The sequence below is a fragment of the Phyllobates terribilis genome, unplaced genomic scaffold, assembly GCF_046119375.1.
Source record: "Phyllobates terribilis strain yellow unplaced genomic scaffold, ASM4611937v1 Scaffold_8__6_contigs__length_399053987, whole genome shotgun sequence".
In the NCBI taxonomy this organism is placed as follows: Eukaryota; Metazoa; Chordata; class Amphibia; order Anura; family Dendrobatidae; genus Phyllobates; species Phyllobates terribilis.
Window position 1 is genome coordinate 204,583,050 of NW_027362768.1, and position 25,190 is coordinate 204,608,239.

Consider the following 25,190-nt stretch of genomic DNA (forward strand, 5'->3'; position numbering starts at 1 on the left):
CCATGCAGGCTGTCAGCGGTGCACAGTGTGAAGATTGTTTGGAGATGCACTGCGCATGTCCAAACAATCTTCCTGCTGTCTGGTGACCCGGATGTTGTCATGACGACATCGGGTCGTCATGGCAACACCCGGGAAACCTTTGCAGACTGCGCTGGAAGCCGGAAGAGGAGGTGAGTATCTGCGATCATCTCCCCTTGCCCCCGCAATGCCGCGATCGACTTCGATCGCAGCATTGCGGGGGTTAATGTGCTGGGAGCGGTGCGGGACCGCTCCCTGCACATAGTGCCGGGTGTCAGCTGTGACAATCAGCTGACACCCGGCGGCGATCGCGCCCGCACAGCCTGTGTGCGCGCGCGATCGCCATGACGTACTAATACGGGTCTGGTTCTTAAGTCCCAGGGCACTGACGCGTATTAGTACGTCAGATGTTGTTAAGGGGTTAAGAGCCAGATCCAGCAGTTTGTGTCCGTGTGGTCGGTAGGGGACCCCATCAAGAGAATCTCAGGCCGACTAAAGAATAATGTTTCTTGGTATGGTGTCCATGTAATAAGTAAGGTTATTAGATGGAGGATCCTGTATGAGGACATCAGGCAGCTCAGTAGGAAGGAGTTGTATAAGAACGTGCTGTCATCTCACTTTAGTGTCCATGTTCAATTGAGGGGCGCCCCAAGTCTAGATGTAAAACAGGCTGCAAAAAACGTACTAGATCCCAGAATTCCCCCTCATATGAGAGACGTGGCGTGGCTGGGGCTCCATGGTAAGATGTACGTCAGAGATAACCTAAAGTGCAGGAATGTATCAGACAGATCCTGTCCTAGAGAAGAGTGCCCCCATATACAGGAGACCATGGAGCATCTGCTGCTAGAGTGTCCCCGTATACAGGAGACCATGGAGCATCTGCTGCTAGAGTGTTCCCGTATACAGGAGACCATGGAGCATCTGCTGCTAGAGTGTTCCCATATACAGGAGACCATGGAGCATCTGCTGCTAGAGTGTCCCCGTATACAGGAGACCATGGAGCATCTGCTGCTAGTGTCCCCGTATACAGGAGACCATGGAGCATCTGCTGCTAGTGTCCCCGTATACAGGAGACCATGGAGCATCTGCTGCTAGTGTCCCCGTATACAGGAGACCATGGAGCATCTGCTGCTAGAGTGTCCCCGTATACAGGAGACCATGGAGCATCTGCTGCTAGAGTGTCCCCGTATACAGGAGACCATGGAGCATCTGCTGCTAGAGTGTCCCCGTATACAGGAGACCATGGAGCATCTGCTGCTAGAGTGTCCCCGTATACAGGAGACCATGGAGCATCTGCTGCTAGAGTGTCCCCGTATACAGGAGACCATGGAGCATCTGCTGCTAGAGTGTCCCCGTATACAGGAGACCATGGAGCATCTGCTGCTAGAGTGTCCCCGTATACAGGAGACCATGGAGCATCTGCTGCTAGAGTGTCCCCGTATACAGGAGACCATGGAGCATCTGCTGCTAGAGTGTCCCCGTATACAGGAGACCATGGAGCATCTGCTGCTAGAGTGTCCCCGTATACAGGAGACCATGGAGCATCTGCTGCTAGTGTCCCCGTATACAGGAGACCATGGAGCATCTGCAGCTAGAGTGTCCCCGTATACAGGAGACCATGGAGCATCTGCTGCTAGAGTGTCCCCGTATACAGGAGACCATGGAGCATCTGCTGCTAGAGTGTCCTCGTATACAGGAGACCATGGAGCATCTGCTGCTAGAGTGTCCCCGTATACAGGAGACCATGGAGCATCTGCAGCTAGAGTGTCCCCGTATACAGGAGACTATGGAGCATCTGCTTCTAGAGTGTCCCTTCAGTATGCAGGTATGGGAGTGTGTGTCCTTGTCCCTAAAGTTACCGCACCTGGTGGGACAGTCGTATGGTCAGCTGCTGTACGGAGACTTCCAGCCTGAGCTCAGGGCGTATAACCGAAGCTCACTATATGTAATAAATGTGGTGACCATCTATCATCTGTGGTGTGCACGGTGCTGCCTGCTCATCAATAAGGAGGTCCTGTCCTGTGATAGTGTCAGGTATAAGATCCTGGAAAGTCTCAAGTCAGTGTATAAGAAGGACATAAAGATTAACTCAGGTAATGTGAACTGGAGGAACATTCATGTGGCGGGATTTATCAATGTTATCTAATGTCATTGTGTAAGTGATGTAACAACACAGTATTTATTTTCTTTAATATTTATTATTTTGTGATTTTAATGTAATTATTCTGTAATATTTGGTTGTCAGTTTTAAATTAAAAGATCATTATAGTAGTTATATTCTTGTACATAGGGTGCAGTATTATAGTAGTTATATTCCTGTACATAGGGGGCAGTATTATAGTAGTTATATTTTTGTACATAGGGGTAGTATTATAGTAGTTATATTCTTGTACATAGGGTGCAGTATTATAGTAGTTATATTCCTGTACATAGGGGGCAGTATTATAGTAGTTATATTCTTGTACATAGGGGGCAGTATTATAGTAGTTATATTCCTGTACATAGGGGGCAGTATTATAGTAGTTATATTCTTGTACATAGGAGCAGTATTATAGTAGTTATATTCTTGTACATAGGGAGCAGTATTATAGTAGTTATATTCCTGTACATAGGGGGCAGTATTATAGTAGTTATATTTTTGTACATAGGGGTAGTATTATAGTAGTTATATTCTTGTACATAGGGTGCAGTATTATAGTAGTTATATTCCTGTACATAGGGGGCAGTATTATAGTAGTTATATTCTTGTACATAGGGGGCAGTATTATAGTAGTTATATTCTTGTACATAGGAGCAGTATTATAGTAGTTATATTCTTGTACATAGGGGGCAGTATTATAGTAGTTATATTCTTGTACATAGGAGCAGTATTATAGTAGTTATATTCCTGTACATAGGGGGCAGTATTATAGTAGTTATATTCTTGTACATAGGGTGCAGTATTATAGTAGTTATATTCCTGTACATAGGGGGCAGTATTATAGTAGTTATATTCTTGTACATAGGGGGCAGTATTATAGTAGTTATATTCTTGTACATAGGAGCAGTATTATAGTAGTTATATTCTTGTACATAGGGGGCAGTATTATAGTAGTTATATTCTTGTACATAGGAGCAGTATTATAGTAGTTATATTCCTGTACATAGGGGGCAGTATTATAGTAGTTATATTTTTGTACATAGGGGTAGTATTATAGTAGTTATATTCTTGTACATAGGGTGCAGTATTATAGTAGTTATATTCTTGTACATAGGGGCAGTATTATAGTAGTTATATTCCTGTACATAGGGGGCAGTATTATAGTAGTTATATTCTTGTACATAGGGGGCAGTATTATAGTAGTTATATTCTTGTACATAGGAGCAGTATTATAGTAGTTATATTCTTGTACATAGGGGGCAGTATTATAGTAGTTATATTCTTGTACATAGGGAGCAGTATTATAGTAGTTATATTCTTGTACATAGGGGCAGTATTATAGTAGTTATATTCTTGTACATAGGGGCAGTATTAGAGTAGTTAGATTCTTGTACATAGGAGAAGTATTATAGTAGTTATATTCTTGTACATAGGAGCAGTATTATAGTAGTTATATTCTTGTACATAGGGGCAGTATTAGAGTAGTTAGATTCTTGTACATAGGAGAAGTATTATAGTAGTTATATTCTTGTACATAGGGGCAGTATTATAGTTATATTCTTGTACATAGGGGCAGTATTATAGTAGTTATATTCTTGTACATAGGGGGCAGTATTATAGTAGTTATATTCTTATACATAGGGGCAGTATTATAGTAGTTATATTCTTATACATAGGGGCAGTATTATAGTAGTTATATTCTTATACATAGGGGCAGTATTATAGCAGTTATATTCTTATACATAGGGGCAGTATTATAGCAGTTATATTCTTATACATAGGAGCAGTATTATAGTAGTAGTTATATTCTTGTACACAGGGGGCAGTATTATAGTAGTTATATTCTTGTACATACGGGGCAGTATTATAGTAGTTATATTCTTGTACATAGGGAGCAGTATTATAGTACTAGTTATATTCTTGTACATAGGGGGCAGTATTATAGTAGTTATATTCTTGTACATAGGAGCAGTATAATAGTAGTTATATTCCTGTACATAGGGGGCAGTATTATAGTAGTTATATTCTTGTACATAGGGGGCAGTATTATAGTAGTTATATTCTTGTACATAGGGGACAGTATTATAGTAGTTATATTCTTATACATAGGGGCAGTATTATAGTAGTTACATTCTTGTACATATGAGCAGTATTATAGTAGCTATATTCTTGTACATAGGGGCAGTATTATAGTAGTTATATTCTTGTACATAGGGGCAGTATTATAGTAGTTATATTCTTGTACATAGGAGCAGTATTATAGTAGTTATATTCTTGTATATAGGGGCAGTATTATAGTAGTTATATTCTTGTACATGGGGGCAGTATTATAGTAGTTATATTCTTGTACATAGGAGCAGTATTATAGTAGTTATATTCTTGTACATAGGGGGCAGTATTATAGTAGTTATATTCTTGTACATAGGAGTAGTATTATAGTAGTTATATTCTTGTACACAGGGGCAGTATTATAGTGGTTATATTCTTGTACATAGGGGCAGTATTATAGTAGTTATATTCTTATACATAGGGGCAGTATTATAGCAGTTATATTCTTGTACATAGGGGCAGTATTATAGTAGTTATATTCTTGTACATAGGGGCAGTATTATAGTAGTTATATTCTTGTACATAGGAGCAGTATTATAGTAGTTATATTCTTGTACATAGGAGCAGTATTATAGTAGTTATATTCTTGTACATAGGGGGTAGTATTATAGTAGTTATATTCTTGTACATAGGAGTAGTATTATAGTAGTTATATTCCTGTACATAGGGGGCAGTATTATAGTAGTTATATTCTTGTACATAGGAGCAGTATTATAGTAGTTATATTCTTGTATATAGGGGCAGTATTATAGTAGTTATGTTCTTGTACATAGGGAGCAGTATTATAGTACTAGTTATATTCTTGTACACAGGGGGCAGTATTATAGTAGTTATATTCTTGTACATAGGGGGCAGTATTATAGTAGTTATATTCTTATACATAGGGGCAGTATTATAGTAGTTATATTCTTGTACATAGGGGCAGTATTATAGTAGTTATATTCTTGTACATAGAAGCAGTATTATAGTAGTTATATTCTTGTACATAGGAGCAGTATTATAGTAGTTATATTCTTGTATATAGGGGCAGTATTATAGTAGTTATATTCTTGTACATAGGGGGCAGTATTATAGTAGTTATATTCTTGTATATAGAGAGCAGTATTATAGTAGTTATATTCTTGTACATAGGAGTAGTATTATAGTAGTTATATTATTGTACATAGGGAGCAGTATTATAGTAGTTATATTCTTGTACATAGGAGTAGTATTAGAGTAGTTATATTCTTGTACATAGGGGGCAGTATTATAGTAGTTACATCCTTGTAAATAGGGGGCAGTATTATAGTAGTTATATTCTTGTACATAGGGAGCAGTATTATAGTAGTTATATTCTTGTACATAGGAGTAGTATTATAGTAGTTATATTCTTGTATATATGAGCAGTATTATAGTAGTTATGTTCTTGTACATAGGGGCAGTATTATAGTAGTTATATTCTTGTATATATGAGCAGTATTATAGTAGTTATATTCTTGTACATAGGGAACAGTATTATAGTAGTTATATTCTTGTGTATAGGAGCAGTATTATAGTAGTTATATTCTTGTACATAGGGGCAGTATTATAGTAGTTATATTCTTGTACATAGGGGGCAGTATTATAGTAGTTACATCCTTGTACATAGGGGGCAGTATTATAGTAGTTATATTCTTGTACATAGGGGGCAGTATTATAGTAGTTATATTCTTGTACATAGGGGGCAGTATTATAGTAGTTATATTCTTGTACATAGGAGCAGTATTATAGTAGTTATATTCTTGTACATAGGAGCAGTATTATAGTAGTTATATTCTTGTACATAGGGGGTAGTATTATAGTAGTTATATTCTTGTACATAGGAGTAGTATTATAGTAGATATATTCTAGTACATAGGGGCAGTATTATAGTAGTTATATTCCTGTACATAGGGGTCAGTATTATAGTAGTTATATTCTTGTACATAGGAGCAGTATTAGAGTAGTTATATTCTTGTACATAGGAGCAGTATTACAGTAGTTATATTCTTGTACATAGGGGGCAGTATTATAGTAGTATATTCTTGTACATAGGGGCAGTATTATCGTAGTTATATTCTTGTACATAGGGGGCAGTATTATAGTAGTTACATCCTTGTACATAGGGGGCAGTATTATAGTAGTTATATTCTTGTACATAGGGAGCAGTATTATAGTAGTTATATTCTTGTACATAGGGGCAGTATTATAGCAGTTATATTCTTGTACATAGGAGCAGTATTATAGTAGTTATATTCTTGTACATAGAGGGCAGCATTATAGTAGTTATATTCTTGTACATAGGGGCAGTATTATAGTAGTTATATTCTTGTACATAGGGGCAGTATTATAGTAGTTATATTCTTGTACATAGGAGCAGTATTAGAGTAGTTATATTCTTGTACATAGGGGGCAGTATTATAGTAGTTATATTCTTGTACATAGGGAGCAATATTATAGTAGTTATATTCTTGTACATAGGAGCAGTATTATAGTAGTTATATTCTTGTACATAGGAGTAGTATTATAGTAGTTATATTCTTGTACATAGGAGTAGTATTATAGCAGTTATATTCTTGTACATAGGAGCAGTATTATAGTAGTTATATTCTTGTACATAGGGGCAGTATTATAGCAGATATATTCTTGTACATAGGAGCAGTATTATAGTAGTTATATTCTTGTACATAGGGGCAGTATTATAGTAGTTATATTCTTGTACATAGGAGCAGTATTATAGTAGTTATATTCTTGTACATAGGGGGCAGTATTATAGTAGTTATATTCTTGTATATAGGGGGCAGTATTATAGTAGTTATGTTCTTGTATATAGGGAACAGTATTATAGTAGTTATATTCTTGTACATAGGAGCAGTATTATAGTAGTTATATTCTTGTACATAGGAGCAGTATTATAGTAGTTATATTTTTGTACATAGGGGGTAGTATTATAGTAGTTATATTCTTGTACATAGGGGGCAGTATTATAGTAGTTATATTCTTGTACATAGGAGCAGTATTATAGTAGTTATATTCTTGTACATAGGGGGCAGTATTATAGTAGTTACATCCTTGTACATAGGGGGCAGTATTATAGTAGTTATATTCTTGTACATAGGGAGCAGTATTATAGTAGTTATATTCTTGTACATAGGAGTAGTATTATAGTAGTTATATTCTTGTACATAGGAGTAGTATTATAGTCGTTATATTCTTGTACACAGGGGCAGTATTATAGTGGTTATATTCCTGTACATAGGGGGCAGTATTATAGTAGTTATATTCTTGTACATAGGGGCAGTATTATAGTAGTTATATTCTTGTACATATGGGGCAGTATTATAGTAGTTATATTCTTGTACATAGGGGCAGTATTATAGTAGTTATATTCTTGTACATAGGGGCAGTATTATAGTAGTTATATTCTTGTACATAGGAGCAGTATTATAGTAGTTATATTCTTGTACATAGGAGCAGTATTATAGTAGGTATATTCTTGTACATAGGGGGTAGTATTATAGTAGTTATATTCTTGTACATAGGAGCAGTATTAGAGTAGTTATATTCTTGTACATAGGAGCAGTATTACAGTAGTTATATTCTTGTACATAGGGGGCAGTATTATAGTAGTTATATTCTTGTACATAGGGGCAGTATTATAGCAGTTATATTCTTGTACATAGGAGCAGTATTATAGTAGTTATATTCTTGTACATAGAGGGCAGCATTATAGTAGTTATATTCTTGTACATAGGGGCAGTATTATAGTAGTTATATTCTTGTACATAGGAGCAGTATTATAGTAGTTATATTCTTGTACATAGGGGGCAGTATTATAGTAGTTATATTCTTGTACATAGGAGTAGTATTATAGTAGTTATATTCTTGTACACAGGGGCAGTATTATAGTAGTTATATTCTTGTACACAGGGGCAGTATTATAGTAGTTATATTCTTGTACATAGGGAGCAGTATTATAGTAGTTATATTCTTGTACATAGGAGCAGTATTATAGTAGTTATATTCTTGTACATAGGGGGTAGTATTATAGTAGTTATATTCTTGTACATAGGAGTAGTATTATAGTAGATATATTCTTGTACATAGGGGCAGTATTATAGTAGTTATATTCCTGTACATAGGGGGCAGTATTATAGTAGTTATATTCTTGTACATAGGAGCAGTATTAGAGTAGTTATATTCTTGTACATAGGAGCAGTATTATAGTAGTTATATTCTTGTATATAGGGGCAGTATTATAGTGGTTATGTTCTTGTACATAGGGAGCAGTATTATAGTACTAGTTATATTCTTGTACACAGGGGGCAGTATTATAGTAGTTATATTCTTGTACATAGGGGGCAGTATTATAGTAGTTATATTCTTATCCATAGTGGCAGTATTATAGTAGTTATATTCTTGTATATAGGGGCAGTATTATAGTAGTTATATTCTTGTACATAGGGGCAGTATTATAGTAGTTATATTCTTGTATATATGAGCAGTATTATAGTAGTTATATTCTTGTACATAGGGAAGAGTATTATAGTAGTTATATTCTTGTATATATGAGCAGTATTATAGTAGTTATATTCTTGTACATAGGGGCAGTATTATAGTAGTTATATTCTTGTACATAGGGGGCAGTATTATAGTAGTTACATCCTTGTACATAGGGGGCAGTATTATAGTAGTTATATTCTTGTACATAGGGGGCAGTATTATAGTAGTTATATTCTTGTACATAGGGACAGTATTATAGTAGTTATATTCTTGTACATAGGGACAGTATTATAGTAGTTATATTCTTGTACATAGGGGGCAGTATTATAGTAGTTACATCCTTGTACATATGGGGCAGTATTATAGTAGTTATATTCTTGTACATAGGGGGCAGTATTATAGTAGTTATATTCTTGTACATAGGGAGCAGTATTATAGTAGTTATATTCTTGTACATAGGAGTAGTATTATAGTAGTTATATTCTTGTACACAGGGGCAGTATTATAGTGGTTATATTCCTGTACATAGGGGGCAGTATTATAGTAGTTATATTCTTGTACATAGGGGCAGTATTATAGTAGTTATATTCTTGTACATAGGGGCAGTATTATAGTAGTTATATTCTTGTACATAGGAGCAGTATTATAGTAGTTATATTCCTGTACATAGGGGGCAGTATTATAGTAGTATATTCTTGTACATAGGGGCAGTATTATAGTAGTTATATTCTTGTACATAGGGGGCAGTATTATAGTAGTTACATCCTTGTACATAGGGGGCAGTATTATAGTAGTTATATTCTTGTACATAGGGAGCAGTATTATAGTAGTTATATTGTTGTACATAGGGGCAGTATTATAGCAGTTATATTCTTGTACATAGTAGCAGTATTATAGTAGTTATATTCTTGTACATAGAGGGCAGCATTATAGTAGTTATATTCTTGTACATAGGGGCAGTATTATAGTAGTTATATTCTTGTACATAGGGGCAGTATTATAGTAGTTATATTCTTGTACATAGGAGTAGTATTATAGTAGTTATATTCTTGTACATAGGAGTAGTATTATAGTAGTTATATTCTTGTACATAGGGTGCAGTATTATAGTAGTTATATTCTTGCACATAGGGGGCAGTATTATAGTAGTTATATTCTTGTACATAGGGGCAGTATTATAGTAGTTATATTCTTGTACATAGGAGCAGTATTATAGTAGTTATATTCTTGTACATAGGGGGCAGTATTATAGTAGTTATATTCTTGTACATAGGTGCAGTATTATAGTAGTTATATTCTTGTACATAGGGGGCAGTATTATAGTAGTATATTCTTGTACATAGGGGCAGTATTATAGTAGTTATATTCTTGTACATAGGGGGCAGTATTATAGTAGTTACATCCTTGTACATAGGGGGCAGTATTATAGTAGTTATATTCTTGTACATAGGGGCAGTATTATAGTAGTTATATTCTTGTACATAGGGGCAGTATTATAGTAGTTATATTCTTGTACATAGGGGCAGTATTATAGTAGTTATATTCTTGTACATAGGAGTAGTATTATAGTAGTTATATTCTTGTACATAGGGGGCAGTATTATAGTAGTTATATTCTTGTACATAGGGGGCAGTATTAGAGTAGTTATATTCTTGTACATAGGAGCAGTATTAGAGTAGTTATATTCTTGTACATAGGAGCAGTATTATAGTAGTTATATTCTTGTACATAGGGGGCAGTATTATAGTAGTTACATCCTTGTACATAGGGGGCAGTATTATAGTAGTTATATTCTTGTACATAGGGGGCAGTATTAGAGTAGTTATATTCTTGTACATAGGGGGCAGTGTTAGAGTAGTTATATTCTTGTACATAGGAGCAGTATTATAGTAGTTATATTCTTGTACATAGGAGCAGTATTATAGTAGTTATATTCTTGTACATGGGAGCAGTATTATAGTAGTTATATTCTTGTACATAGGGGGCAGTATTATAGTAGTTATATTCTTGTACATAGGGGGCAGTATTAGAGTAGTTATATTCTTGTACATAGGGGGCAGTATTATAGTAGTTATATTCTTGTACATGGGAGCAGTATTATAGTAGTTATATTCTTGTACATAGGGGCAGTATTATAGTAGTTATATTCTTGTACATAGGAGCAGTATTATAGTAGTTATATTCTTGTACATAGGTGCAGTATTATAGTAGTTATATTCTTGTACATAGGGGGTAGTATTATAGTAGTTATATTCTTGTACATAGGGGTAGTATTATAGTAGATATATTCTTGTACATAGGGGCAGTATTATAGGAGTTATATTCCTGTACATAGGGGGCAGTATTATAGTAGTTATATTCTTGTACATAGGAGCAGTATTATAGTAGTTATATTCTTGTACATAGGGGGTAGTATTATAGTAGTTATATTCTTGTACATAGGAGTAGTATTATAGTAGATATATTCTTGTACATAGGGGCAGTATTATAGTAGTTATATTCTTGTACATAGGGGGCAGTATTATAGTAGTTACATCCTTGTACATAGGGGGCAGTATTATAGTAGGTATATTCTTGTACATAGGGGCAGTATTATAGTAGTTATATTCTTGTACATAGGGGGCAGTATTAGAGTAGTTATATTCTTGTACATAGGAGCAGTATTATAGTAGTTATATTCTTGTACATAGGGGGCAGTATTATAGTAGTTACATCCTTGTACATAGGGGGCAGTATTATAGTAGTTATATTCTTGTACATAGGAGCAGTATTATAGTAGTTATATTCTTGTACATGGGAGCAGTATTATAGTAGTTATATTCTTGTACATAGGAGTAGTATTATAGTAGTTATATTCTTGTACATAGGAGCAGTATTATAGTAGTTATATTCTTGTACATAGGGGGCAGTATTATAGTAGTTATATTCTTGTACATAGGGGGCAGTATTATAGTAGTTATATTCTTGTACATAATGGCAGTATTATAGTAGTTATATTCCTGTACATAGGGGCAGTATTATAGTAGTTATATTCTTGTACATAGGGGCAGTATTATAGCAGATATATTCTTGTACATAGGAGCAGTATTATAGTAGTTATATTCTTGTACATAGGGGCAGTATTATAGTAGTTACATCCTTGTACATAGGGGGCAGTATTATAGTAGTTACATCCTTGTACATAGGGGGCAGTATTATAGTAGTTATATTCTTGTACATAGGAGCAGTATTAGAGTAGTTATATTCTTGTACATAGGAGCAGTATTATAGTTATATTCTTGTACATAGGGGGTAGTATTATAGTAGTTATATTCTTGTACATAGGAGTAGTATTATAGTAGTTATATTCTTGTACATAGGGGGCAGTATTATAGTAGTATATTCTTGTACATAGGGGCAGTATTATAGTAGTTATATTCTTGTACATAGGGGGCAGTATTATAGTAGTTACATCCTTGTACATAGGGGACAGTATTATAGTAGTATATTCTTGTACATAGGGGCAGTATTATAGTAGTTATATTCTTGTACATAGGGGGCAGTATTATAGTAGTTACATCCTTGTACATAGGGGGCAGTATTATAGTAGTATATTCTTGTACATAGGGAGCAGTATTATAGTAGTTATATTCTTGTACATAGGGGCAGTATTATAGCAGTTATATTCTTGTACATAGGAGCAGTATTATAGTAGTTATATTCTTGTACATAGAGGGCAGGATTATAGTAGTTATATTCTTGTGCATAGGGGCAGCATTATAGTAGTTATATTCTTGTACATAGGGGCAGTATTATAGTAGTTATATTCTTGTACATAGGGGCAGTATTATAGTAGTTATATTCTTGTACATAGGGGGCAGTATTATAGTAGTTATATTCTTGTACATAGGGGGCAGTATTATAGTAGTTATATTCTTGTACATAGGGGCAGTATTAGAGTAGTTATATTCTTGTACATAGGGGCAGTATTATAGTAGTTATATTCTTGTACATAGGAGTAGTATTATAGTAGTTATATTCTTGTACATAGGGGGCAGTATTATAGTAGTTATATTCTTGTACATAGGGGGCAGTATTATAGTAGTTATATTCTTGTACATAGGGGCAGTATTAGAGTAGTTATATTCTTGTACATAGGAGCAGTATTAGAGTAGTTATATTCTTGTACATAGGAGCAGTATTAGAGTAGTTATATTCTTGTACATAGGGGCAGTATTATAGTAGTTATATTCTTGTACATAGGGGGCAGTATTATAGTAGTTACATCCTTGTACATAGGGGGCAGTATTATAGTAGTTATATTCTTGTACATAGGGAGCAATATTATAGTAGTTATATTCTTGTACATAGGAGTAGTATTATAGTAGTTATATTCTTGTACATAGGAGCAGTATTATAGTAGTTATATTCTTGTACATAGGAGCAGTATTATAGTAGTTATATTCTTGTACATAGGAGCAGTATTATAGTAGTTATATTCTTGTATATAGGGGCAGTATTACAGTAGTTATATTCTTGTACATAGGGGCAGTATTATAGTAGTTATATTCTTGTACATAGGAGTAGTATTATAGCAGTTATATTCTTGTACATAGGAGTAGTATTATAGTAGTTATATTCTTGTACATAGGAGCAGTATTATAGTAGTTATATTCTTGTACATAGGGGGCAGTATTATAGTAGTTACATCCTTGTACATAGGGGGCAGTATTATAGTAGTTATATTCTTGTACATAGGGAGCAGTATTATAGTAGTTATATTCTTGTACATAGGGGGCAGTATTATAGTAGTTATGTTCTTGTATATAGGGAACAGTATTATAGTAGTTATATTCTTGTACATAGGAGCAGTATTATAGTAGTTATATTCTTGTACATAGGAGCAGTATTATAGTAGATATATTCTTGTACATAGGGGCAGTATTATAGTAGTTATATTCTTGTACATAGGGGGCAGTATTATAGTAGTTATATTCTTGTACATAGGAGCAGTATTATAGTAGTTATATTTTTGTACATAGGGGGTAGTATTATAGTAGTTATATTATTGTACATAGGGGGCAGTATTATAGTAGTTATATTCTTGTATATAGGGAGCAGTATTATAGTAGTTATATTCTTGTACATAGTAGTATTATAGTAGTTATATTATTGTACATAGGGAGCAGTATTAGAGTAGTTATATTCCTGTACATAGGAGTAGTATTAGAGTAGTTATATTCTTGTACATAGGGGCAGTATTATAGTAGTTATATTCTTGTACATAGGGGCAGTATTATAGTAGTTATATTCTTGTACATAGGGGGCAGTATTATAGTAGTTACATCCTTGTACATAGGGGGCAGTATTATAGTAGTTATATTCTTGTACATAGGGAGCAGTATTATAGTAGTTATATTCTTGTACATAGGAGTAGTATTATAGTAGTTATATTCTTGTACATAGGAGTAGTATTATAGTAGTTATATTCTTGTACATAGGGGCAGTATTATAGCAGTTATATTCTTGTACATAGGGGGTAGTATTATAGTAGTTATATTCTTGTACATAGGAGTAGTATTATAGTAGTTATATTCTTGTACATAGGAGTAGGATTATAGTAGTTATATTCTTGTACATAGGAGCAGTATTATAGTAGTTATATTCTTGTACATAGGGGGCAGTATTATAGTAGTTATATTCTTGTACATAGGAGCAGTATTATAGTAGTTATATTTTTGTACATAGGGGGTAGTATTATAGTAGTTATATTCTTGTACATAGGGGGCAGTATTATAGTAGTTATATTCTTGTATATAGGGAGCAGTATTATAGTAGTTATATTCTTGTACATAGGAGCAGTATTATAGTAGTTATATTCTTGTACATAGGAGCAGTATTATAGTAGTTATATTCTTGTACATAGGAGCAGTATTATAGTAGTTATATTCTTGTACATAGGGGGCAGTATTATAGTAGTTATATTCTTGTACATAGGATCAGTATTATAGTAGTTATATTCTTGTACATAGGGGCAGTATTATAGTAGTTATATTTTTGTACATAGGGGGCTGTATTATAGTAGTTATATTCTTGTACATAGGGGGCTGTATTATAGTAGTTATATTCTTGTACATATGAGCAGTATTATAGTAGTTATATTTTTGTACATAGGGGGTAGTATTATAGTAGTTATATTCTTGTACATAGGGAGCAGTATTATAGTAGTTATATTCTTGTACATAGGAGCAGTATTATAGTAGTTATATTCTTGTACATAGGAGCAGTATTATAGTAGTTATATTCTTGTACATAGGAGCAGTATTATAGTAGTTATATTCTTGTACATAGGGGGCAGTATTATAGTAGTTATATTCTTGTACATAGGAGCAGTATTATAGTAGATATATTCTTGTACATAGGAGCAGTATTATAGTAGTTATATTTTTGTACATAGGGGGTAGTATTATAGTAGTTATATTCTTGAACATAGGGGGCAGTATTATAGTAATTATATTCTTGTATATAGGGAGCAGTATTATAGTAGTTATATTCTTGTACATAGGAGTAGTATTATAGTAGTTATATTCTTGTACATAGGAGTAGTATTATAGTAGTTATATTCTTGTACATAGGGGCAGTATTATAGCAGTTATATTCTTGTACATAGGGGGTAGTATTATAGTAGTTATATTCTTGTACATAGGAGTAGTATTATAGTAGTTATATTCGTGAACATAGGGGCAGTAATATAGTTATATTCTTGTACATAGCGGGCAGTATTATAGTAGTTATATTCTTGTACATAGGGGGTAGTATAGTAGTTATATTCTTGTACATAGGGGGCAGTATTATAGTAGTTATATTCTTGTACATAGGGGGCAGTATTATAGTAGTTATATTCTTGTATATAGGGAGCAGTATTATAGTGGTTATATTCTTGTACATAGGGGGCAGTATTATAGTAGATATATTCTTGTACATAGGGGGCAGTATTATAGTAGTAATATTCTTGTATATAGGTGCAGTATTATAGTAGTTATATTCTTGTACATAGGAGCAGTATTATAGTAGTTATATTCTTGTACATAGGGGGCAGTATTATAGTAGTTATATTCTTGTACATAGGGGGCAGTATTATAGTAGTTATATTCTTGTACATAGGGGCAGTATTATAGTAGTTATATTCTTGTACATAGGGGGCAGTATTATAGTAGTTACATCCTTGTACATAGGGGGCAGTATTATAGTAGTTATATTCTTGAACATAGGGAGCAGTATTATAGTAGTTATATTCTTGTACATAGGAGCAGTATTATAGTAGTTATATTCTTGTACATAGGAGTAGTATTATAGTAGTTATATTCTTGTACATAGGAGTAGTATTATAGTAGTTATATTCTTGTACATAGGGGCAGTATTATAGCAGTTATATTCTTGTACATAGGGGGTAGTATTATAGTAGTTATATTCTTGTACATAGGAGTAGTATTATAGTAGTTATATTCGTGAACATAGGGGCAGTAATATAGTAGTTATATTCTTGTACATAGGAGTAGTATTATAGTAGTTATATTCTTGTACATAGGGGGTAGTATTATAGTAGTTATATTCTTGTACATAGGGGGCAGTATTATAGTAGTTATATTCTTGTATATAGGGAGCAGTATTATAGTGGTTATATTCTTGTACATAGGAGTATAGGAGTAGTATTATAGTAGTTATATTCTTGTACATAGGGGTAGTATTATAGTAGTTATATTCTTGTACATAGGGGCAGTATTATAGTAGTTATATTCTTGTACATAGGGGGCAGTATTATAGTAGTTATATTCTTGTACATACGATTAGTATTATAGTAGCTATATTCTTGTACATAGGGGGCAGTATTATAGTAGTTATATTCTTGTACATAGCAGTATTATAGTAGTTATATTTTTGTACATAGGAGCAGTATTATAGTAGTTATATTCTTGTACATAGGAGCAGTATTATAGTAGTTATATTCTTGTACATAGGGGGCAGTATTATAGTAGTTATATTCTTGTACATAGGGAGCAGTATTATAGTAGCTATATTCTTGTACATAGGGGGCAGTATTATAGTAGTTATATTCTTGTACATAGGAGCAATATTACAGTAGTGATATTCTTGTACATAGGGGGCAGTATTATAGTAGTTATATTCTTGTACATAGGGGGCAGTATTATAGTAGTTATATTCTTGTACATAGGAGTAGTATTATAGCAGTTATATTCTTGTACATAGGAGTAGTATTATAGTAGTTATATTCTTGTACATAGGGGCAGTATTATAGCAGTTATATTCTTGTACATAGGGGGTAGTATTATAGTAGTTATATTCTTGTACATAGGACTAGTATTATAGTAGTTATATTCGTGAACATAGGGGCAGTAATATAGTAGTTATATTCTTGTACATAGGAGCAGTATTAGAGTAGTTATATTCTTGTACATAGGGGGTAGTATTAGAGTAGTTATATTCTTGTACATAGGGGGCAGTATTATAGTAGTTATATTCTTGTACATAGGGGGCAGTATTATAGTAGTTATATTCTTGTATATAGGGAGCAGTATTATAGTGGTTATATTCTTGTACATAGGAGTAGTATTATAGTAGTTATATTCTTGTACATAGGAGTAGTATTATAGTAGTTATATTCTTGTATATAAGGAACAGTATTATAGTAGTTATATTCTTGTACATAGGAGCAGTATTATAGTAGTTATATTCTTGTACATAGGGGGCAGTATTATAGTAGTTATGTTCTTGTATATAGGGAACAGTATTATAGTAGTTATATTCTTGTACATAGGAGCAGTATTATAGTAGTTATATTCTTGTACATAGGAGCAGTATTATAGTAGTTATATTCTTGTACATAGGAGCAGTATTATAGTAGTTATATTTTTGTACATAGGGGGTAGTATTATAGTAGTTATATTATTGTACATAGGGAGCAGTATTATAGTAGTTATATTCTTGTACATAGGAGCAGTATTATAGTAGTTATATTCTTGTACATAGGAGCAGTATTATAGTAGTTATATTCTTGTACATAGGGGGCAGTATTATAGTAGTTATATTCTTGTACATAGGGGCAGTATTATAGTAGTTATATTCTTGTATATAAGGAACAGTATTATAGTAGTTATATTCTTGTACATAGGAGCAGTATTATAGTAGTTATATTCTTGTACATAGGGGGCAGTATTATAGTAGTTATATTCTTGTATATAGGGAGCAGTATTATAGTAGTTATATTCTTGTACATAGGAGTAGTATTATAGTAGTTATATTATTGTACATAGGGAGCAGTATTATAGTAGTTATATTCTTGTACATAGGAGTAGTATTAGAGTAGTTATATTCTTTTACATAGGGGGCAGTATTATAGTAGTTATATTCTTGTACATAGGGGCAGTATTATAGTAGTTATATTCTTGTACATAGGGGGCAGCATTATAGTAGTTACATCCTTGTACATAGGGGGCAGTATTATAGAAGTTATATTCTTGTACATAGGGAGCAGTATTATAGTAGTTATATTCTTGTACATAGGAGTAGTATTATAGTAGTTATATTCTTGTACATAGGAGTAGTATTATAGTAGTTATATTCTTGTACATAGGAGTAGTATTATAGTAGTTATATTCTTGTACATAGGGGCAGTATTATAGTCGTTATATTCTTGTACATAGGAGCAGTATTATAGTAGTTATATTTTTGTACATAGGGGGTAGTATTATAGTAGTTATATTCTTGTACATAGGGGGCAGTATTAGTTATATTCTTGTACATAGGAGCAGTATTATAGTAGTTATATTCTTGTACATAGGGGGCAGTATTGTAGTTATATTCCTGACATAGGGGCAGTATTATAGTAGATATATTCTTGTACATAGGGGCAGTATTATAGTAGTTATATTCTTGTACATAGGGGCAGTATTATAGTAGTTATATTCTTGTACATAGGAGCAGTATTATATTAGTTATATTTTTGTACATAGGGGGTAGTATTATAGTAGTTATATTCTTGTACATAGGGGGCAGTATTATAGTAGTTATATTCTTGTATATAGGGAGCAGTATTATAGTAGTTATATTCTTGTACATAGGGGCAGTATTATAGTAGTTATATTCTTGTACATAGGGAGCAGTATTATAGTAGTTATATTCTTGTACATAGGAGTAGTATTATAGTAGTTATATTCTTGTACATAGGGGCAGTATTATAGCAGTTATATTCTTGTACATAGGAGCAGTATTATAGTAGTTATATTCTTGTACATAGGAGCAGTATTATAGTAGTTATATTCTTGTACATAGGGGGCAGTATTATAGTAGTTATATTCTTGTACATAGGAGCAGTATTATAGTAGTTATATTTTTGTACATAGGGGGTAGTATTATAGTAGTTATATTCTTGTACATAGGGGGCAGTATTATAGTAGTTATATTCTTGTATATAGGGAGCAGTATTATAGTAGTTATATTCTTGTACATAGGAGCAGTATTATAGTAGTTATATTCTTGTACATAGGGGGCAGTATTATAGTAGTTATATTCTTGTACATAGGGGGCAGTATTATAGTAGTTATATTCTTGTACATAGGAGCAGTATTATAGTAGATATATTCTTGTATATAGGAGCAGTATTATAGTAGTTATATTTTTGTACATAGGGGGTAGTATTATAGTAGTTATATTCTTGAACATAGGGGGCAATATTATAGTAGTTATAATACTACTCCTATGTACAAGAATATAACTACTATAATACTGCTCCCTATATACAAGAATATAACTACTATAATATTGCCCCCTATGTTCAAGAATATAACTACTATAATACTACCCCCTATGTACAAAAATATAACTACTATAATACTGCTCCTATATACAAGAATATATCTACTATAATACTGCTCCTATGTACAAGAATATAACTACTATAATACTGCCCCCTATGTACAAGAATATAACTACTATAATACTGCCCCCTATGTACAAGAATATAACTACTATAATACTGCTCCTATGTACAAGAATATAACTACTATAATACTGCTCCTATGTACAAGAATATAACTACTATAATACTGCTCCCTATATACAAGAATATAACTACTATAATACTGCCCCCTATGTACAAGAATATAACTACTATAATACTACCCCCTATGTACAAAAATATAACTACTATAATACTGCTCCTATGTACAAGAATATAACTACTATAATACTGCCCCCTATGTACAAGAATATAACTACTATAATACTGCTCCTATGTACAAGAATATAACTACTATAATACTGCTCCTATGTACAAGAATATAACTGCTATAATACTGCCCCTATGTACAAGAATATAACTACTATAATACTACTCCTATGTACAAGAATATAACTACTATAATACTGCTCCCTATGTACAAGAATATAACTACTATAATACTGCCCCTATGTACAAGAATATAACTACTATAATACTGCTCCCTATATACAAGAATATAACTACTATAATACTGCCCCCTATGTACAAGAATATAACTACTATAATACTACCCCCTATGTACAAAAATATAACTAATATAATACTGCTCCTATGTACAAGAATATAACTACTATAATACTGCCCCTATGTACAAGAATATAACTACTATAATACTGCCCCTATGTACAAGAATATATCTACTATAATACTGCCCCTATGTCAGGAATATAACTACAATACTGCCCCCTATGTACAAGAATATAACTACTATAATACTGCTCCTATGTACAAGAATATAACTACTATAATACTACTCCTATGTACAAGAATATAGTAGTTATATTATTGTACATAGGGAGCAGTATTATAGTAGTTATATTCTTGTACATAGGAGCAATATTACAGTAGTTATATTCTTGTACATAGGGGGCAGTATTATAGTAGTTATATTCTTGTACATAGGGGGCAGTATTATAGTAGTTATATTCTTGTACATAGGAGTAGTATTAGAGTAGTTATATTCTTGTACATAGGGGCAGTATTAGAGTAGTTATATTCTTGTACATAGGGGGCAGTATTATAGTAGTTACATCCTTGTACATAGGGGGCAGTATTATAGTAGTTATATTCTTGTACATAGGAGTAGTATTAGAGTAGTTATATTCTTGTACATAGGGGCAGTATTAGAGTAGTTATATTCTTGTACATAGGGGGCAGTATTATAGTAGTTATATTCTTGTACATAGGACCAGTATTATAGTAGTTATATTCTTGTACATAGGGAGCAGTATTATAGTAGTTATATTCTTGTACATAGGAGTAGTATTATAGTAGTTATATTCTTGTACATAGGGGCAGTATTATAGCAGTTACATTCTTGTACATAGGGGGTAGTATTATAGTAGTTATATTCTTGTACATAGGAGTAGTATTATAGTAGTTATATTCGTGAACATAGGGGCAGTAATATAGTAGTTATATTCTTGTACATAGGGGGTAGTATTATAGTAGTTATATTCTTGTACATACGAGTAGTATTATAGTAGCTATATTCTTGTACATAGGGGGCAGTATTATAGTAGTTATATTCTTGTACATAGGAGCAGTATTATAGTAGTTATATTTTTGTACATAGGGGGCAGTATTATAGTAGTTACATTCTTGTACATAGGGGGCAGTATTATAGTAGTTATATTCTTGTACATAGGAGCAATATTACAGTAGTTATATTCTTGTACATAGGGGGCAGTATTATAGTAGTTATATTCTTGTACATAGGGGGCAGTATTATAGTAGTTATATTCTTGTACATAGGAGTAGTATTATAGTAGTTATATTCTTGTACATAGGAGTAGTATTATAGTAGTTATATTCGTGAACATAGGGGCAGTAATATAGTAGTTATATTCTTGTACATAGGAGCAGTATTAGAGTAGTTATATTCTTGTACATAGGGGGTAGTATTATATTAGTTATATTCTTGTACATAGGGGGCAGTATTATAGTAGTTATATTCTTGTACATAGGAGCAATATTACAGTAGTTATATTCTTGTACATAGGGGGCAGTATAATAGTAGTTATATTCTTGTACATAGGGGGCAGTATTATAGTAGTTATATTCTTGTACATAGGGGCAGTATTATAGTAGTTATATTCTTGTACATAGGGGCAGTATTATAGTAGTTATATTCTTGTACATAGGAGCAGTATTATAGTAGTTATATTCTTGTACATAGGGGTCAGTATTATAGTAGCTATATTCTTGTACATAGGGGGCAGTATTATAGTAGTTCTATTCTTGTACATAGGGGCAGTATTATAGTAGTTATATTCTTATACATAGGAGCAGTATTATAGTAGTTATATTCTTGTACATAGGGGGCAGTATTATAGTAGTTCTATTCTTGTACATAGGACATAGGAGCAGTATTATAGTAGTTATATTCTTGTACATAGGGGTCAGTATTATAGTAGCTATATTCTTTTACATAGGGGGCAGTATTATAGTAGTTATATTCTTGTACATAGGGGGCAGTATTATAGTAGTTATATTCTTGTACGTAGGGGGCAGTATTATAGTAGCTATATTCTTGTACGTAGGGGACAGTATTATAGTAGTTCTGTTCTTGTACATAGGGGCAGTATTATAGTAGTTATATTCTTGTACATAGGGGGCAGTATTATAGTAGTTATATTCTTGTACATAGGGGGCAGTATTATAGTAGCTATATTCTTGTACATAGGGGGCAGTATTATAGTAGTTATATTCTTGTACATAGGGGGCAGTATTATAGTAGTTATATTCTTGTACATAGGGGGCAGTATTATAGTAGCTATATTCTTGTACATAGGGGACAGTATTATAGTAGTTCTGTTCTTGTACATAGGGGCAGTATTATAGTAGTTATATTCTTGTACATAGGGGGCAGTATTATAGTAGTTATATTCTTGTACATAGGGGGCAGTATTATAGTAGTTATATTCTTGTACATAGGAGCAGTATTATAGTAGTTATATTCTTGTACATAGGGGTCAGTATTATAGTAGCTATATTCTTGTACATAGGGGGCAGTATTATAGCAGTCATAGTCTTGTACACAGGGGCAGTATTAGAGGAATTTTATTGGCACCGATTAAGGAAGAACATTATATGAGGTCACATTGATATCATGGATTTTCGCTCCTTTTCTCGCTCATGGTTGTCTCTCCATTTTGGTCACTTTTTCCACCTCCTTCATCAGACGAAGACATTGTTCTTCCTGCCAGGGAAGGGCCACACACTGGATCGCCACGGGGAGCCCCACGCTGTCTGTCACGGCCTACAGAACAAGGGATGACAACGTAACCCCTACATGTGAAGAGCCCTGCATCCGGAGGGTGGGACACTGGGGTTTAGCGGGACGCACCTCTTTCAGGAGCTTGTCCCAGAAATCCTTGTAATGACCCTCATAGGTCTTCAGAGCCTCCTCATCCTCACGTGTCACTGTAGTTACAGGTAAGACGCCAGCTGGGAAATCCACCAGATTGTAAAGGATTGTGTAAGATACGGCACCTGGGGGTGGACACAGGACAATGGTCACACGGTAAGAAGCTGCACTGGCTTCCATAAAGATGACCACTGATGAGAGGAGCAGAAGGGAAACACAGCACCCTGCACCCCACATATACCCCTTTCCAAACACATATGGCGAGAAACAAAACTGACGAGCAGCAAAATTCTGATATCATAGAGAGTGGGTAACACAACACTCAACTATAACCCTCATCATCCAGAAGAAAGCCATGCGTGACTTGTTTCTCCAGAGAAGGTATGTATGGTTCTTGCAAGTCGAGGTCTCCCGGGGACGTGGACAGTATGGCGACAGCTGATGATCTGGAAGCGGCTTGCACTGCCCTACATCTGAGAATGTCACATACTTGACAGCTTTCCAGGGTATCCGATGGTCAGAGCCGGGCCCAGGATAGGGCAAATGAGGACGTCCAGGCCGTGTGCCTTCCATTGGATGATGAATTCCTGACGATACATCTGTAGACACAGGGAGAGGTATCAGGGCCGTGTCCAGACCTCAGGGGACTCCTCACACACCATTAGGGATGTGACCTGACCTCAATGGACCCCTTACACACCATCAGGGCCATGTCCTGACCTCAGGGGACTCCTCACACACCATTAGGGATGTGACCTGACCTCAATGGACCCCTTACACACCATCAGGGCCATGTCCTGACCTCAGAGGATCCCTCATACACCAGCAGGGCCATGTCCTGACCTCAGGGGATCCCTCATACACCATCATGGCCATGTCCTGACCTCAGGGGATCCCTCATACACCAGCAGGGCCATGTCCTGACCTCAGGGGATCCCTCATACACCATCAAGACATCAGGGCCATGTCCTGACCTCAGAGGATCCCTCATACACCAGCAGGGCCATGTCCTGACCTCAGGGGATCCCTCATACACCAGCAGGGCCATGTCCTGACCTCAGGGGATCCCTCATACACCATCATGGCCATGTCCTGACCTCAGGGGATCCCTCATACACCAGCAAGACATCAGGGCCATGTCCTGACCTCAGGGGATCTCTCATACACCATCATGGCCATGTCCTGACCTCAGGGGACCCCTCATACACCATCAAGACATCAGGGCCATGTCCTGACTTCAGGGGATCTCTCATACACCATCAAGACATCAGGGCCATGTCCTGACCTCAGGGGATCCCTCATACACCAGCAGGGCCATGTCCTGACCTCAGGGGATCCCTCATACACCAGCAGGGCCATGTCCTGACCTCAGGGGATCCCTCATACACCAGCAGGGCCATGTCCTGACCTCAGGGGATCCCTCATACACCAGCAGGGCCATGTCCTGACCTCAGGGGATCCCTCATACACCAGCAGGGCCATGTCCTGACCTCAGGGGATCCCTCATACACCAGCAGGGCCATGTCCTGACCTCAGGGGATCCCTCATACACCAGCAGGGCCATGTCCTGACCTCAGGGGATCCCTCATACACCAGCAGGGCCATGTCCTGACCTCAGGGGATCTCTCATACACCAGCAGGGCCATGTCCTGACCTCAGGGGATCTCTCATACACCAGCAGGGCCATGTCCTGACCTCAGGGGATCCCTCATACACCATCAAGACATCAGGGCCATGTCCTGACCTCAGGGGATCTCTCATACACCAGCAGGGCCATGTCCTGACCTCAGGGGATCCCTCATACACCATCATGGCCATGTCCTGACCTCAGGGGAACCCTTGCTTACCATCAGGGTTGTGACCTGACCTCAGGGGACCGCTCATACACCATTAGGGCTATGTGTCCTTACCTCAAGGACCCCTCACACACCATCAGGGATGTGTACTGACCTCGGGGGACCCCTCACACACCATCAAAGACATGTACTGATCTTGGGG

The 25,190-nt window shown here is 35.0% G+C and overlaps 1 protein-coding gene across 1 annotated transcript in view; it reads right to left on the reverse strand.

Moving 5' to 3' along the window:
- Positions 1-22,869: 22,869 nt before the first annotated feature.
- Positions 22,870-25,190, reverse strand: part of LOC141157139 (fatty-acid amide hydrolase 1-like) — a 150,775-nt gene continuing 148,454 nt past the window's right edge. Inside the window, exons 13-15 of the mRNA XM_073644040.1 lie at positions 23,683-23,791; positions 23,172-23,317; positions 22,870-23,084 (exon numbers count right to left, since the gene is read on the reverse strand). Coding sequence (XP_073500141.1) covers positions 22,959-23,084; positions 23,172-23,317; positions 23,683-23,791 — 381 coding nt within the window. The 3' untranslated portion in view covers positions 22,870-22,958. The remainder of the gene's footprint in view (positions 23,085-23,171; positions 23,318-23,682; positions 23,792-25,190) is intronic.